General features: G+C 45.3%; 1 protein-coding gene across 4 annotated transcripts in view; it reads right to left on the minus strand.

The window, feature by feature from the left end:
- The window catches only part of LOC111144113 (SLIT-ROBO Rho GTPase activating protein 3), a 287,770-nt gene that overhangs the window by 56,711 nt on the left and 214,566 nt on the right, over positions 1-16,493 (minus strand). For 2 of the 4 annotated variants that reach the window (XM_022498256.1, XM_022498255.1), the window contains 4 exons: positions 12,901-12,931; positions 11,519-11,579; positions 9,753-9,830; positions 2,023-2,157 (listed from right to left, as the gene is read on the minus strand). In XM_022498256.1, the coding sequence (XP_022353964.1) occupies positions 2,023-2,157; positions 9,753-9,830; positions 11,519-11,579; positions 12,901-12,931 (305 nt within the window). Of the gene's footprint in view, positions 1-2,022; positions 2,158-9,752; positions 9,831-11,518; positions 11,580-12,885; positions 12,932-16,493 lie in introns of all 4 variants that reach the window. The other 2 variants (XM_022498254.1, XM_022498253.1) reach the window with 2 other exon arrangements.

A 16,493-nucleotide genomic window follows, 5' to 3' on the forward strand; every position in this document is an offset into this window, starting at 1 on the left:
CATGTTTTTCTCACATAGCCTCTCTCTCCAGCCTCCACATTCTGTCAGCATGTTCCTTCTAAAACACAGCTTCTCCTGTTTCTCCTCCATATCCCAGGCCTTTCACAGCAGGGCTTCTGCCAAGCTAGCCTACCTCACCTCCTAGCTGCCGCCCCTTCCCCAAGTTATCTGAAGATGATACGGAGTCATGCTTCTCAAATGAGGTGGCAGTGCATCTCTGGGCACTTACAAATTCATGGGGCATTCTTTGGGGTTGTCACAATGACCTAGAGGGAACCATTGGCATCTGGGATCCAGGGGTCAAGGTGCCAAATGTCCTGAATGTATGGGACACACAATACGGCACTGCGTTACCCTAAATGCCAACAGCACCCCCACGGACAAACTTTGTGCCAGGCTGTCTTCACCATGATCTCCCTCTCACAAAAGGCCTTCCTGCCCCTGGGCCTTTGCACACACTGGTGATCTCTCTACTCTACCCAGCAGACTCTAGCTTACCTTCAAAGTCTGAAACCAAGGGGCCTTGCCCAAGCCTCCCCACAGAGCTAAAGGTCCTTGGATATTTACTGATTCCACTGCCCTTTATACAGGCCACTCCCTGTCCTCAGCTTCAGTCATCAGTACCCTAGTACCCTTCCACTTCAATACATCACTTTCTTAAATACATTTATTTAAAGAGGAAATTTTACCTCATTCTGTAAATGAGAAACCAGGATCACTTGCTCTGATTAGGAGGTAACATAAAAATAGATAAAATGAAAGCAAAACAATGTTACTAAATTCTAGGTAGGCACTGTTCTACACAAAGTTTCTGAGACTGAAGCCTCATCTCTTTATTTAGAAGGGAGACTGACCTCTGAAATTCTCTCCTGGATGTAATCGCAGGGTTTAGGAGAGAACTGAGAAAAGATTTTTTTTTTCCCCACAGTGTGATTCAAGATGTGATCCAAGGTATGTAATGTTATGAGCTTATACCAGAGGCCAACAGGCTTGTCCCCTCAGGGCTATGCGCAGGAACTAGACTAATGGGACTTCTGGAAACACTAGCTGAGCACGTGACACGGAGCTCAAATACAGTTGGACCTTTGTGGCCTGGAATTTCTGAGGGTGATGTGGAGCTTGAAGTGGATCTGGAAAGATGAGCAGGAAGCAGTGTGGAGGAGAGCGGGGCAGAGGTAGCGTCTTTCATAACGGCAGGCAAGAGGCTTGAAGCTCCAACCCGCTGGAGCGTTTCCTGGCTGCAAATCCCTCTCAGAACATTGTGAAAAGCATCCCGATTACTACTGGGCATGGGACAATTTTCTGTAAATCACAGTTTATTCTAAAATACTAAGATTCTCATATTGTAATATTGAAAGCTTATTTTTAAAAATTCCCAAAATGTTGCCTTGGATTTGGGCATCGTACAGTCAAGGTAACTTGATTTCAGCCCCCTAGACTGGGCTTCTGCCTTCATCCAAGAGAACTCCGATGGCTTGTGACATCAGAAGAAGCCCACAGTCAATTTATTTTCACCATTTTACTCGCCTGTCATGTTGCTGACTTGACTCCCAGACCCTCTATGGCTCCCTATTACCCAAGGGGAAAAGTTCCAAAATCCTTACAGGGTCATTCCCCTCTTTCTCTATTTTACCCTTCCAGCCTCTTGCACCATTCACTGGCTAGAACACCTTCCTCTGGTCCCTTTAGTCTGTGTGTCCCCAAAGTCTTCCCAGGATACTCTGTCCACTCCTCTTGGAAGGCTCTGCTCACATCACTCTCTCAGTTGTGATCTGCAAAACCAAGCTTCCCTCTGCCTCTTCTGAGCTACATCCATACCCAATGGTACCATGCCATTTTCCATTATAAACCATCTTATTATCTCTACAACTAGTTTTTAAGTTCTATGAGAATAAGGGCCATACTGCTCCTTTCATACTATCCCTCCCATGTGCCTAGCACAGCAATGAGCCCATAGAACAACTTCAATAAAGGTATGTCACACAATTGATCCCTCTACCATACCACCTATGAAATACTTACTAATAGTAGATATCAAATCTTGAAACCTTTCCTTAGGAAAGAGTGGGTTTTCCAGTCCTCGGAAATACAGTTTTAAAACACCAGCGACTGAATTGATATCTCGTTCGTTTTGATCATCCACAAGTGGGTCTTCGCCTGAGAGGAGAGAGGAGATGATAATTCAGCTTGGTGAGGAGGCAGGAAATGTGCAGGTGGTGGGAGGGGATGGCCTGGTGTAGCCTGAACTAGGGGAGACATAGATGGGCAGCCCCCTTGACAGAGCAAGTTTAGAGTTCTCCCTATACCTGATTTTGAAAATGTTCAACTCGATGGAAATATCGTAAAAATAAAAAACTGAAATCACCCTTCACTCATGCTCATTAACTTACACTCATCTTTCCATATTTGCTTTCTCTCTTTACTCACATTTATTATTACTCAATGATTTGGGAGTATTTTGTAGACATCACAAAATGCCATTGCTAAATACTTCAACACATTTCTCCTAAGAATAAGGATATTCTCCTACATAGGCACATAACATCATTACACCTAAGAAAATTAACAATAGTTCCAAAACACCATCTCATATATAGCCCACATTCAAACATTCCCAATTGTCCTGTCTTTCATAGAATTTTTTCAAAGGCTAAGATCTAATCAACATAATTCATTTGGTTGTTATGTTTCCTTAGTCTTTGGAATGTAAAAGAGGCCCCAACATTTTTTATTGTTGGTTTGTTATAATGTTGCCTCTTCTGAGGAGTCCAGGCCACTTGCCTTTTGGAATGCCTCCCACTCTGGATTTGTCCCAATGTTTCCTCATGATTGGATTTAAGTTAAACATTTTTGGCAAGAATAGTACATGGGTGATGTTGTGGACACCACACTGGATCCAGAGGCACATAATGTCAGCCTGTCTTGCTGCTGGTGTTATGAAGTTTGGTCCATGGATAAAGGGGGTGACCTCCAGATCTCTGCACTGTAAAGTCTATTTTCCCCTTTGCAATAGTAGGTGTTAAATATAAAATGTTTTTGAAAATAACAAGTGATCTATGTGTAAGTCATTGTGCTCAACATGTTTCACCCAGTGCTTTTAACCTCCAGTGATGATTTTAGCCTAAATCAATTATTATCCTGGGGTTACAAAATGATGAATTTCTAATTCTGTTATTCCTTCTACATTTGTTAGCTAGCATTCTTCCATAAAAGAAGAGGCTTCCCCATGCTCTCTTTAAATTATTATTATTATTATTATTATATAACATCTTTGTGGGATTGTTTTTATAATTTTTAATTTAATGTGTCATAATCCATTATCATCACTATTCTTTGGGATGCTCAGATTATCCCCAATTTTGCCAGGGACAAATGTCCTTTATAGGTGACCTCCACTGAGCATATCCTTGCTTTCTGGCATAAAAGATGCTCATGGATCATTTTATACTTTCCCTGACCCAGATCTGGAATCAAACATTTCTCCAAGGGGTACTGTTTGCTTTTTGTAGGGAATGGCATTTAGAGACCAAGATCTAAGTTCCAGGTGTGCTCACTGGTACAGGAGTGCTATAAAGAGCTCCTAAACCTTTCAGGGGATAGAGGGAGAATACATATATATTTTTTTCATGAGTCCACACAGTTACTTCCAATTCATATTTAAGATTCAACATTTCCTTTATCTTCATTTATTTTATATTTGTATTTCATTTTGCTTAGTGAAAAATCTTGGTTCTGAATCACATTAATAATGTACTTCTGTATCTGCCTTATTCTACAATATACATAACATAGTTTTGAAATGTTAATAGCAATATCACCACTAACAATAAACCTACTACATAAAGTTTAAGATTTCTTTGCAGGGCTTTTGTTTTTGTTTTGGGGGCAAGGGGTTAGTCCTCAGAAAATATCCTGCTAAATATGTGTGGTCAGAAGACACAAAGAACATGAGTGGTTACCTAGGGTGGGGGGCTGAGGTTCAGGGAGTCTCATGAGTAACTACTCCTTATGGGTACAAAGTGGGTACAAAGTTTCTTTCGGGGATGATGAAAAATTTCTGAAATTGGATTATGGTGATGTGCACAATTCTAGTATATTGTACACATACTAGAAACCACTGAACTGTATAATTTAAAAATGGGTGAGCTTTATGGTATATAACTCAATAAAGCTGTAAAAATATATGACCAGAGCACATGTTCAAAAGTGACTCTCTTTGTGATGATCAATTTGATACATAGCTTGTTTCTATTTCTGTTTAATTTTAGGGACTGATTTTTTTTTTTTTTAAGAACTCCTTTCTTAAAAATTTTGCAGTTTTAAAAATATAAAGCAGTTACATTGTCCAAAAGTCAAAACTAGATAAAAAATTACATCCAGACAAGTCCTACTCTTCTCCTTTCCCTTCCCCACCTTACATTTAACCATTTTCATCAACTTCTGGTTTGCCCTGTGTTTTCTTCTCCCACAATAAGCAAATACATATATGAGAATTTTTTATTTCCCTCCATTTTTTTAACAGAAAATGTAAGTAGTATATAATACTGCAACATATTGCTTCTTTACTTCACAATAAATACTAGAAATCCCTCCATATCAGTTCTTAGAGATCTCCCTTATGCTTTTTTTTTTTTTTTATGGTTACAAAGTACTCTATTTCACTGGTCCACTATGACTTAACCATGGTTAAGTCTATGGATTGAATTAATCTATGAATTAATCTGTCTATGGATTGACATGTGACTTCTTTCCAATCTTTAGCTCTTAACAAATATTGCCACAACAAATAATCCTGTGTGTTTTATATTTGTGGAGGTGCATCTCTGGTCAAGTCTTAGAAGTGGGATTGTGGGTCAAAGGGTACATTTCATTCGACAGAGCCAAATTCTGTCCTACTGGGGCTGCACCATTCTACACTCCTACTGGCAACACAGGGAATGGTTTTTTCCCACAGCCTTGACCATAGAATGCTGTCAATCTTTCTATTTTTCCCCCCATTGGACAGGGAAAATGATATCTCAGGAGAACAACACTTTTCAATTTAATCCTGGGCTGTTCAGCTCAATCGCCCCGAGTTTCCAGTGGAGGAAGTGAAAGGAGACACAGAGCAATCCATCCACCCCCTCCCTGAAGGTGCTGACAGATGTCTTTTCCTCCTTCTCCCAGAACAGCCCACAGAATGTTCTAAGACTGGCAAGCAGTGAAGAGCAGAGCTGGAAATTCATACTTGGATCTCTTTACCCCACCTCCGTAGGAAAAGAATGCATGTCACTGCCAGGGCCTCTGCTAGCCCCAACATGCGTCAGTGCAAATGAGAGAGACCCCCCCACCCCCCCACTTGCTTCCTGAACCAGGTGTTGTGGCTTACAGAGCATGAACCAGAGCTCATGCTCCCACCTGCCCTCTTTGGCTGAGCACCCCCGCTCCATGCCCAGCCTGAATGACGGTATGTGGCTGCCCAGACACCGACGTTCCATAGCCCAACCTCTCAGATACCCCCAGAGAACAGGAGAATTCCTTGTGAGGAAGGATGAGAGAAAACATAAAAAAGCACTGCCTATACTGATATAGCACTTCTCAAGTGAGAAGCACATTCACACACATGATCTCCCTTAATCCTCCCAAGAGCACCGCCTGGCGCTGAGGAAGGCGTGGTTCCAATACCACCGTTCTCTCCAGTGAGAAAACTGAGGCCCAACAAGCAAAACGACTTGGCCACATTCACTGTAAAAACAGACACCAGCAGCTCCCAGGGCTCATAATGCCTGGGAGATATTCTTCCTTTTACCAGTGTCTGTCTGTCTGCTTCCACGCCTCTCTCCTACCTTCCTTCCTTTAGAGTAGAATCCCAACCTTTTCTTTTTCTTTTTCAAGAAAAAAAGTTTCTCTGAATGCTCCATACATAAAACAAAGCTGTCTTAGTTGAGCTGGGAGGAGAGGTCCACACCTCCCCCCCAAGCCCCCTCTCTGTTCCTCTAGCACCCCTTGAAGCCCCTCTGAAGGACTGGAAAAGTTCAAAACCTTTGGACTGCAATTAGCTATTTCTCTATTATTAGCCCATATGACCTTTGGGTTCTCATGATTCAAAAGCACATGGATTTTTCTTCTCCACAGTGCATGTTAGCTCCCCTCACCAAGCACGATCCACATATGGACTTTATATATACACATATATACTACCTATGTATGCATGCACATGCATGCGTGTACACACACGCGCGCGCACACACACACACACACACACACACACCATTTGCTCTTGCTTTTCCTCCCTGAAGGCACATAGTCCATGAAAGGAACCATCCAAATATTCCAAATATTCTCTCCGCCTAGCCCAGGACTTTGGCTCTCTGCAGGGCAAGTCAATTTTGGTTCCAGAAACAACCAGAATTCCAGACCTCAGGATGAGCAGGACGGTTTGTGGGAATGGTGGCTTTCTCCAGGAGAACTACAGCTAAAACTCTAGGCAAGTCTGAGAGAAAGCTGTGTTCACACTGGGCTGCTACCTTCCTGGGGGAGGAGGAATTGTTACCCAGCAGCCCTGCCTGCAGTACCCTCTTAGCCAGGTCACCGGGCACTTCGGGGGACTTGACAGCAGAGCTGTCGGTGCAAAGTGTGAACACAGTGTGTGCTCACAGGCTCTCAGGAAACCTGCCACCAGACTGGGTACACGGCAGGAAGCTCACAGGTGGCCTCTCACACAAGGACAGTTAGTTCTGTGGCCACAGGTTCTCCTAAGCCCCATCTTCGGTTCCTCAACAAGACAGCTCCTCCCAGTGTCTCCCCTTTACCCTCCTCTCCCTGGGACAGGATTTAGATCTCTGAAGGGCCAGGGCAAGAATGTATCAGACCCCACATGCCATGACTTCAGCCTCAGATCCAAACCCTATCCTGATCTGCACAGGTGAGAGACCATTGACTCCCCTTCCAGTCACCCCTCCACATAAGGAAAGCCTCCTGGCAGCTCTCTCATCATTGCATACAAAGGGGACAGTGGATAGGTCTGTGGGGAGAAATAAAAGAGATTTCCCAGGAAAACTGGCCTGAGAGACAACAGCAAAGCATGGCTCTCTCCATGGCAGGGCTACTGATTTCCTATCCTCTTGTGGGGTTTCGCCTTTGTTTTGCCAGACTGCAGAAAGAGCTCAAAACTTGCATGATGAGCTTAAGGCTTACTGACAGCAAAAAAAAAATCATATCATTATCATTTCCGCCTCAACTAAAACCCTGGCTGGCTCATGTCAGAAGAAAAAGAAAGTGGGTTTAGGAATAATAAGTCAAGAATGAATTTCCTACATGTTGCAATTTTTCAGAACCTTAAAGAAAACAGATCTGTGCTCCTTTCAACAGCCTCATACAAGAAGTGTAGGCAAGAACTTCACCCAAGAGAGAAGGAAGGGGGCCAAGGAAAAGAAAGACCCAAATCTCCTTGAACAAATGGCACAGGGTAGGCACCCTGCAAGGACTGAGGGACTTACATTTTAACAAATAAAAGGAAGAAAGGAAAAATGCACAATGCACTGGTTTAAAGAGAAAATTCAGTCACAAGTTAGAGTGTGTGGGATGGAAGAGTGGGTGAGGAGAGAAATACTGAGCATCCCCAGCCTCGGTCACCTGGTTGCCCAGTATGGAGAAATGCAGCAGGGGTGTGGGAAGCTACCAGTTTCAGGTGAGGTGGGAGGTGACCCTGAGGGTTAGCTGAGTAAGGAGCCAAACCCAGGGCACTTGGTTGGTGAACTTCAAGAAGCAGAAAAAGTAACAAGGAAATCTGGGCAGTAGCGAGCCCACAAAAGCCAGGAATGGATTTTTCTAAAAAAGACCTACCAGGAACAGTTTGTTTGTTTTTGTTTGTTTTTAGAATAAGCCACAGTTCACCACAGGTTCAGGTAGAGCAGAAAGAAATGGCTGCTGCAAAAATGAGATTCATTCTGGAATGAGGGAGAGAGGGAGGGGGTGAGCCAATTTGCATACTTGAGACAAAGAAAAAGCAGAAAACATTTTTGCTGCTGAGACTTGGGTCAGGTGATCTCTGCCCAGTGGGGCTCTGCCCAAGGTGATCCAAGGCCTATTTGGAGCAGGCACCCAAGCAAGCGACAGAAGGCACTGATCTCAGAAAATCACATTCAAGAAGGAAAGAAAGCGGTGCTCTTGGAGCAGGATTAGTGCTGGGCTGCCTGGTATCAGAAAGTTACTTACAGAACCTAAGGAAATAGGGAAATTCGAGGCAGGGGCAATTGCCAGGCTGGAGGCCCTGTGCAGTGAATTTACCCATGAGATTTAAGGAATTCTGTAATGCAATGAGACCAAGAAGATGGAACCAGCAAAGATTCTAGACCTGGTTCTGTTCATTTACAATGAACACAGGGCAGCAGGGGTGCTACGGAGTTGGGAGAAATGAAGAAACAAAACTTTGGATTGGGCTGTCCAGTGTTGTCAAGAGAAGCTCAGAGAATAATGACTAATACTTCCATCAGGGAGGCTGATGGGAGATACCTCTTGCTTCCGGGCCTTTGCATATGCTATTTCCTTAGCCTGGAATGACCGTTCCCTACTGTTTTTTGGTTCTTACTCCTTAAGCCTCAGCTTGGGCATTTCCTTTTCCATTCAAGAAGACTTCTCTGGGTTTACTACTCCTCCCCACCCCAAACAAGCTGGGCTAGGGGTTCCCATACCACCTAGTACTTACTCCATGGTCTGCTTAAACTGGCTCCCTACTAGTCATGACTGTCTTTTGCTCTGGCACAGTGTAAGGGCCCAGTGAATGCATGCTTGTTGGGATGGCAATAAACTCATGAGGAGCTTGCAGCAGGGGAATTCTGGGGCTTCCTGATTCTCAGTTCCCAAGATCCCTCAGCTCCTCTTGCTCCTTCGGCAAGATCCTGGAGCAGGCTCTAAAACAGAAGCTCCACAGGACATTAGGAGGCCATCAAGCACCACATCCAGTCAAATCTTGCGCTCTGAACCCGGTTCAAAGCCAGAGTGCCAAGGGCCACAGAGGTCTGTGCTGGGGACCATGGCACTGACTGCCTGGGGCTCACAGAGTGCTTCCTCCACTCCAGAGCTAGGCCACAGATAGAACTGCGGGGAACAGTGAAGGGATGAGTTTGCTCAGGAGGCACCCTCTCCAGAGGAAGCTGGGTAATAAGTAGGGAGACTTCCAGGGCTAGAACTAGGGGAGAGGCCTGCTCAGAGCACAGCCAACAGGGACAAACCAAATACCTTCCAAAACTATTAGGAAGATTATGTAGAAGGAAGGGTAAGACATGCTTTGTAAATTGGGACATGATATATTACAGGAAAATGGGTTCGGATTGGGGTCCTCATTTTTTTTTTGCCAAGATTTTACATTAAAAAAAAAATTAAGATATTCTAAAAGTTACTCAGTATTATCTGTATTCTTCCAACTTTTCTTAAAAAAGCAGCAGCCTTTTTGATTCACATTATAATTTCACGTGCTTTCCCTCTTTCCCAGCAACTACTGTACAGTCGCTAGAGAGAGTTGTGCTGGTAAATGTTTCACAGCCAACTCTTTAGACGGAAAAAGACGAAAGATCTTTGGCATTTGCCAACTTCTGCAGTGTAAATACTCCTGCCTTGGCTGATTTCAAGCTACCAAGGGGAAAGCACCGAATGCAGCCGGAAAGAGATATCGATACAAGCCAGCCCCAGCACATTGCTGGCTCTGAGACACACATCAACACCCGTCCTGGCTTCCTCTAGACACAAGCTTGAGATGGTGACTCTGCACCTACCTCTCTCAAAGGAATTTTTTATGTCATTGACTTCAACCTGAGATCCTGGAACTCGGAAGATCCCTTGTTGTTGGAGTCCTAAAAGAAACAAACAAACAGAAAATGCCATGATGCCTTGAGCTCATCAGACTGCTGGGCACACATGATTCTCCCCATTGCTTGTCTCTTTCTCCCAGCACTCTTCACAAGGGTCTTTCCCAGTAAAGATCTCCTGACAGAAGCCCAAAAGTAGCCTTTGCAATTAACTTCATCTGGCCAAAATACTCTGCACCATCCTGCTTCATGTGTCTGTGATCTCTTGTTGGGGTTTGAAGGAAAAGGCCATAAGAGGTTGATATCAACACAGGACCAGTGAATAACAACTTCCAATCTAGCCGAGGTGCACTTTGCCTATCAAGTACGCTAGGGACACTAGCACCAAGGAGCTTGGCCTGAGTTTACAAATGCCATTTCAATGTAACAGCCACAGAGATTCTGAACAAGAATGACCAATATCATTCACTTGACCATTCCCATCCTCTGCCTATTCAGACATCTTCTTCCTTCCAGGAAAAGCTTGAGTCTAGAGTGCATGCTGGCCTGGGATCAAGGAGCTTAGGGGACATTAAATTATCAAAGAAAAGGAATATTTTTCTTATGTGCTTCTGCAAGGCCATAACAAGGGGGACACCCCAACAGCTGATATAAAGTAACAATGCAGGATCGGAATCTATAGGGCTGAACAGTAACCTATAGAATTAAAGGAATTAAAGGGCCTCTCTCATCTTGAATGGGAATTCGTGGGGTGACTGTGATCTTCACCCTCACATTTAGTTTTTCTATATAAAACAACCCTTCACATTAAAATTTAGGAAAGTGTTTACCTCTAAATGGCAGGCTTTAGTCCAAGTTTGGTTTGTATATAGTATGTGCTCAATAAAAACATGTTTATGTCTTTCCTAACCAATCTTATGTCTTATATCCCACCACCCCCCACATATTCCCATTCAGTCACACTTGTCTTCCTTCCCATATTAGACCTTTACACCTGCCAGGCACAGCTGGCTGCTTCTACTCAAATATCAGCCCCTCAGAGATGTTTCTACTTACCACCTTAGCCAAACACAGCCCTGCCACCCTTTAGCCATTCTCTATCCCCTTTTCATTAGTTTCTTTGCATTATCACTACCTGAAATTATATTATTTCTTTATCTGCTTTTTCCCTTGCCCTTCTAATTGGTAATGTAAGCTACTTAGGGCCAGCACCTCACCTGTCTTATTCATGCCTATATACCCATTGTCAGAACAGTGCTTGCTACACACTCTGAAAATCAATTTTTAGAGGAGTGAACGAATGAATAGATGGAAGCCCAAGGGCAGCGCTGGCGACACCATGGTTAGCGCATCCCAGACATTCTATTTCCTTTCTGGAACTGACTAGAGCCAGTTAACTGACCATTCACTGTCTAGCTACCTTCAGTGCTCAAAACACAGACTCCTGAGGTGGGGTGGGAGGCATGAAGGAACTGAAACAGTTCTCCTACCCATGCCCTTCCTGATCCTTGGTTTTCCTAGTTCCTCAGTTTTCTCACCACCACCTTAGTCCCCAGACACACAAGGCTCAAAAAGGCACTCAGCACAGCACCTGTGCCAAGAAGCACTTTCTCTCTAGGAAGCAGGGCAGTAATGGGAAATCCTCTGAGACTGATTAAAACCTCATTTCATGTGAGGACAGCCCAGTGCCTGCTCTGGAGAGAGCGGAGAACACGCCCCGGGACTGCGCTTACCGTATAAATTGATGTACCGAATGCAGCTTTCGACTACAAGCGGGATAGCTTGTCCTGAGTCCTGAAGAGAAACAGTCGTGAGTTGTACTGGGCTCGGCAGCCACCACAGGGAAAAAGACACTGCAAACACAGATTATGAACTCAAGCCAGAATATTAGTACCATCGGATTAGTTGGAAAATAAGCAAAGAGCTGCTAATCCTCAAGTCTCCACAAACAGTTAAAACAGAAGGTCTTCAGTTAGGTGCAGAAAAAGGCATAGCTATGATAATTGGAAAGAAATGCTCTGTCTTCTTACTTAGCTGGGAAGAAATCAGGGCTCAGAAGGCTTGGCAGGCACATCTGGGAAGGGGAGGGAACCCACTGCTCGGAGAGGGCTGGAGTTCGCTCTTGAAGAGTGCTTTGCCTTCCCCTCCATGTTGTCCCACTCAACCCTATGCTCCCAGTGCTCAAGGATAAAAAGGCAGGATCGAGACCTCCTTCTAGCACTGCGGTACCTGATGCTTGAAATAAGAAGAACGCACTAAGGGAAGCAAGGATGGCCCCCAAGGGTCCTTTTGAGCTCGAGAAAGGAAGGCCAGGTCTACTCCTGAGGTTACATCCTAAACATCCAGATGGATACTTTGTTCAACAATAAAGGTGTTATAAGGAGAAGTTCTAGAAACAGCTAATGTCAGCCACTGACCACTGAGTGGCCAACCTTAGTCAAAAAGGCTGAATAAGGGGCACCTGGCTGGCTCAGTGGGTTAAAGCCTCTGCCTTCGGCTCAGGTCATGATCCTAGGGTCCTAGGATCGAGCCCCACATCGGGCTCTCTGCTCCACGGGGAGCCTGCTTCCTCCTCTCTCTCTCTCTGCCTGCCTTTCTGCCTACTTGTGATCTCTGTCTGTCAAATAAATAAATTAAATTAAAAAAAAACTGAATAAGACACAGCTCTAAACTTACGCAGGGCAGGAGGTATGAATATATTTTCAATTGCATCTTCCTAGACAGGCCCACAACCACAAAGAGCTGGGCAACAGGTAGTTTTCTCTCGGATTCCATAATTGGTTGATCGCTCTATTATTCCAAATCACTTGAAGAGCACAAAATCTTTTTTTAAACTTTCTGTAAAAGGGGCCAAATTAAATTACTAACCTCCTCAGGTGAGGAAACAAGGCACTTGTAATATGTTCATGTAAGAGACAGAAAAACCCCACGAATTTCGATGCCTTTGTGGCTCCTCCACACCCCACCTGTGAAGCCTCTCCTTAGTTAACAACAGTCAGGGAGAGGATAAAATGGACCCTGTGGCTATAGGCAAGGTGGGCCATGCTCTAGAAGTCAGTACTAAAGACAGGTTCCATCCAGTTGAATGGGGCTAACGGACCTTTCTAGTAAATACCTGGTTCCTGGTTCGAGCATTTCTTCTTCCTCTGATAACAAAAAATAAACAGGCAGCAGAGCAGGAGAAAAAGAAAAGATTACGCAGGAGTAAGATCAGTTAGAGTAAGCAGATCCTTCAGAGTCCGTGAACGCGGAAATGCAATGGCAGCCAGCAACGGTCCTGGGGTGACGGCCAACCAGCCTGCTGGTGGGGAGGGCTGCCCCTGTACCTCAGGGCCTCGTAGGGGTTCTGCACCCGGCCCCAAGCCAGCCTGCCGGGTGCCTGCCTTGGACACGAGGTGGCAAAGAGGCCTCTATCAGTCCTTGGCAAGCATAAGGATGGTGTGTACGGAGCCCCTTCCTCATCCCACCTTTAGCTTCTCCTCAACAGGGGCTGTTCACCCACCAATGGGCAAGGGCCCACCTAAGACACCTTAAGGCTAGCCCAGTTGCCCGTAAGAAGGAGGGACACACACCTTCAGGCATCTACTGTAGCACTGTCCCTGCAAGTCAATTCGGGAAACCTCATTTCACCAAGTGAATTTCACCAAGATTGTGTTTATGAGGTGTCCTCTGGCTACAACCTGACAGGATTCCACCTGATTCCAAATTCAAACAGCTTCCGTGGTTTCTGACCAAATACCCCAGGTAGCTTTTCCTGGGTGCTCATTGGCTTTGCTCTCCTTCCTACTCCCTGACCCTCACAGTGGCACTGAGAATACCTCAGGGAACCCCAAAGCTGAGAAAAGCCTGGGGGAGGGACGGCAGTAGGGGGTCAAAACGCTCTTATGGTCTTGTAGGTAGAACTGGAGCCTTTACTGTCACAAAGCCACCCATTTTCAGGGGAGCTCCATGGATTCTTTCTTCCGTATGTACAGCAGGCCAGGCTCTGGGGTGTGAGCTTTATTTCATTTGGGCTCCTTGAGAGGCTAACCTGAGAAAGTGGAGGTGGCATGCCTTTTGGCTGGTGTCACCTGTCCAGTCCCCAGCATCTCCACAAGTGGTACTAAATGTTGGCTAAACCTACCTGATTCCTAGAACTGAGCAAACAGCCTGTCAGGTAGGACTCTATGAGCAATGTTGTAAAAGCTAGTGACCGCAGCGATGACCAGCATTTCCATAGTGCTTACTCTGGGCCAGGAGTGCTCTGGAAACACGGCACAGATTAGCTCATTTGATCTCATCACACAGTCATGAGGTAGGTAATCAATAGAAAGAAGGCAGGGAGTCTCCCTCCCAAAATTTATAATAAAATTTAAATGGGCCTCAAAATTTATAAGAAAAATTGGGTTTCCTTCTGTCTGAGAGGGGGAAAAATGAAGGATTTTGTAAAGGGCCAGTTCCAACGATCCCAGAAATCTATCCATCATTCTTAACTTGGGGATGCTGCCTTGTCCCACGATACCCTCATCATCACAGAGTTCCAGCAATGTCCTTTTACTGAAAAACCTTTCACAGGTTTGGCACTTCAAAGCCGGGCATTCTTCGTTGGTGCAGTTTTCTCCCAGAGAGCGCGTGAATCATAAGAGAAAATTAAATTCCATTCACAAAAGTTGAAGGGCTGAATATATTAAAACTGCCTTTTCATTCTCTGACAGCTAATTGTCCTTGAGGGTGAGCCCCTGCTGCCTGCGAGTCTGTCTCTGCACCGCCCCCCGCCCCCAGAGCCGGCACATGGAAGCGTTTGCTACCTGCCTGACATACTGTGGTAAATGTATAGTGTGACTATGAAGAAATGCAATCGTGTTGAACAAATATACTTTTTTTTTTAGTCACATGAGTGTGTTTATTCTTTGAACTAGTCCCTCGAGGACTTATTCCACCACATGACCCACACTAAGTGGCTTTCCAGAGCCAGTCACCCAGCCCCACTCTAGCTCATGCCTCTTGCCATTTTGTGCCTTCAGCGGCGTTGCAAAGCAGAATTGAGTAACACCTTTCCTTCCAATGGCCAGACTGTCCATTCTAATATGAAATTTTGGCACCACCGACCAAGGCCATGCTACAGGCTCCAAAGAAAACTGAACAATGGCACCAAAGATGATGTATTTAGAGTAAGAATGTGGCTTCCCAAGGTGACTACCTCCTCCAAGAGGCAAACATGTGGCTGAAGTGCTGATGTGTTTATCACAAGGGATGGAGTCAGATGGTCTGACAGTCACACATTTTATGTAGCAGCTCTCTATTCAAAGACTATTACATTAAACAGAAGACCTAATTCTCGTGTCCTGTTAGATAAGAGTCAGTTCCTTCCAAGTGCCCGGACTGGTCATCCATTTTCAAAGAGCTGAGCAAACTCGGGTAGGCATGCCTGTCTCAGAGCTTTCATTCATTGTGTTCCTTCTTTCAGGGATTCCCAACCTGCCCCTCTCCACTTTGTCCCTACCCACCCACTGGAAGCCTGGTGCGCTCTAGGGCTCATGGCTCTTCATGCTCTGAGCTCTCATAGCACTGGATTCCATGGGGTCATTCACAGACGGCTCTTCCTGAATCACCTTATCTTTCAGCTTTCCATGCTGAAAACTTCCTGGGTGGCACCATACACTCCCTGAGGGCACAGAGAATAGCTTATGTGTCCTTCAGTCCCATCCTGGCTATGGAGAGCAGCTTTTCCAAGGGCAAGGGTGAATGAGATGAAGTCTTGGTGGAGACAGGAGGGAAGATAAAGAAAGAAGGACTCTTGACCCATTTTCCCATGACCTATTAGATGGCAAACTGCTCACTCGGGCTTCCCTCCAAACAGTACCTCTTTCCTGATGGACCCAGTGGCACCCTTCCTTTTGGGATCTTCCATGTCTCTTTCCTCTGAGGTAGCCTGAAGCAGCCTGTGCTGTTCCCTGCCCCTAGACAGTCCCCATTGGTGCCCTACTGTTCCTCTGTCCCCTTCCCCTACTGTCCCTTCCCTAGAACTCAGCCCACAGGCAGAGATAGCTGTGGGACCCAGGCTGCTGGCTCTGCCTACCCAGTTCCATGTCTGCCTGCTGCACACACACACCCCCTTCCCCCACTGAACTCCTTCCTGGGAGTCCCATGAACAGCATGTCAAGACGGAGGACGGAGTACCTGAGCCGGGGCAGCCTCCATGGCTCCAACATTACCAGCAAAGCCTGAGAACATTAACATTTCTCCTGACTGACACCAGTCTTCTTTTCTGCAGAAAGTCTCTTCACTGGATAATGGAGGGTTCTCAAATAACTGGCAAGGGCCCTTTCCCCTGCTCCCCCTAGCTCATGTTCCTCAAGCATCTCCCCCACCTGCTGCCCTTTTCAACTCTCTGGCCAGCTTCAGTTACCTTGAGTCACTCGTTCTCTCTGGGATGCCTTGATCCTGTGCCCTTTGCCTCTAGGAGGCAAGAAAAAGACAAACTCACTGGGCTCAGACATTTTCATTTTTAATTTAGGATGTACGGGATGCATCTGGAATTCTAAAGGGATTACCTCAAGAAGCAAAACAAGGTGGGAGAGTTTTCTCTCAAAAATTTTATGTGTTTCCTTTCTCTGTATATTCTCAACCAAAAAAAAAAAAAAATTACTTGTATAAAAACACAGTTACCCACAGGGATTTTCTTTGTGTTTCTTCCAACTAACCACCTCTTGGGAGGCGTGGATGCGA

The sequence above is a fragment of the Enhydra lutris genome, unplaced genomic scaffold (assembly GCF_002288905.1).
Source record: "Enhydra lutris kenyoni isolate GAN:26980312 unplaced genomic scaffold, ASM228890v2 scaffoldscaffold10, whole genome shotgun sequence".
Classification (NCBI taxonomy): Eukaryota; Metazoa; Chordata; class Mammalia; order Carnivora; family Mustelidae; genus Enhydra; species Enhydra lutris.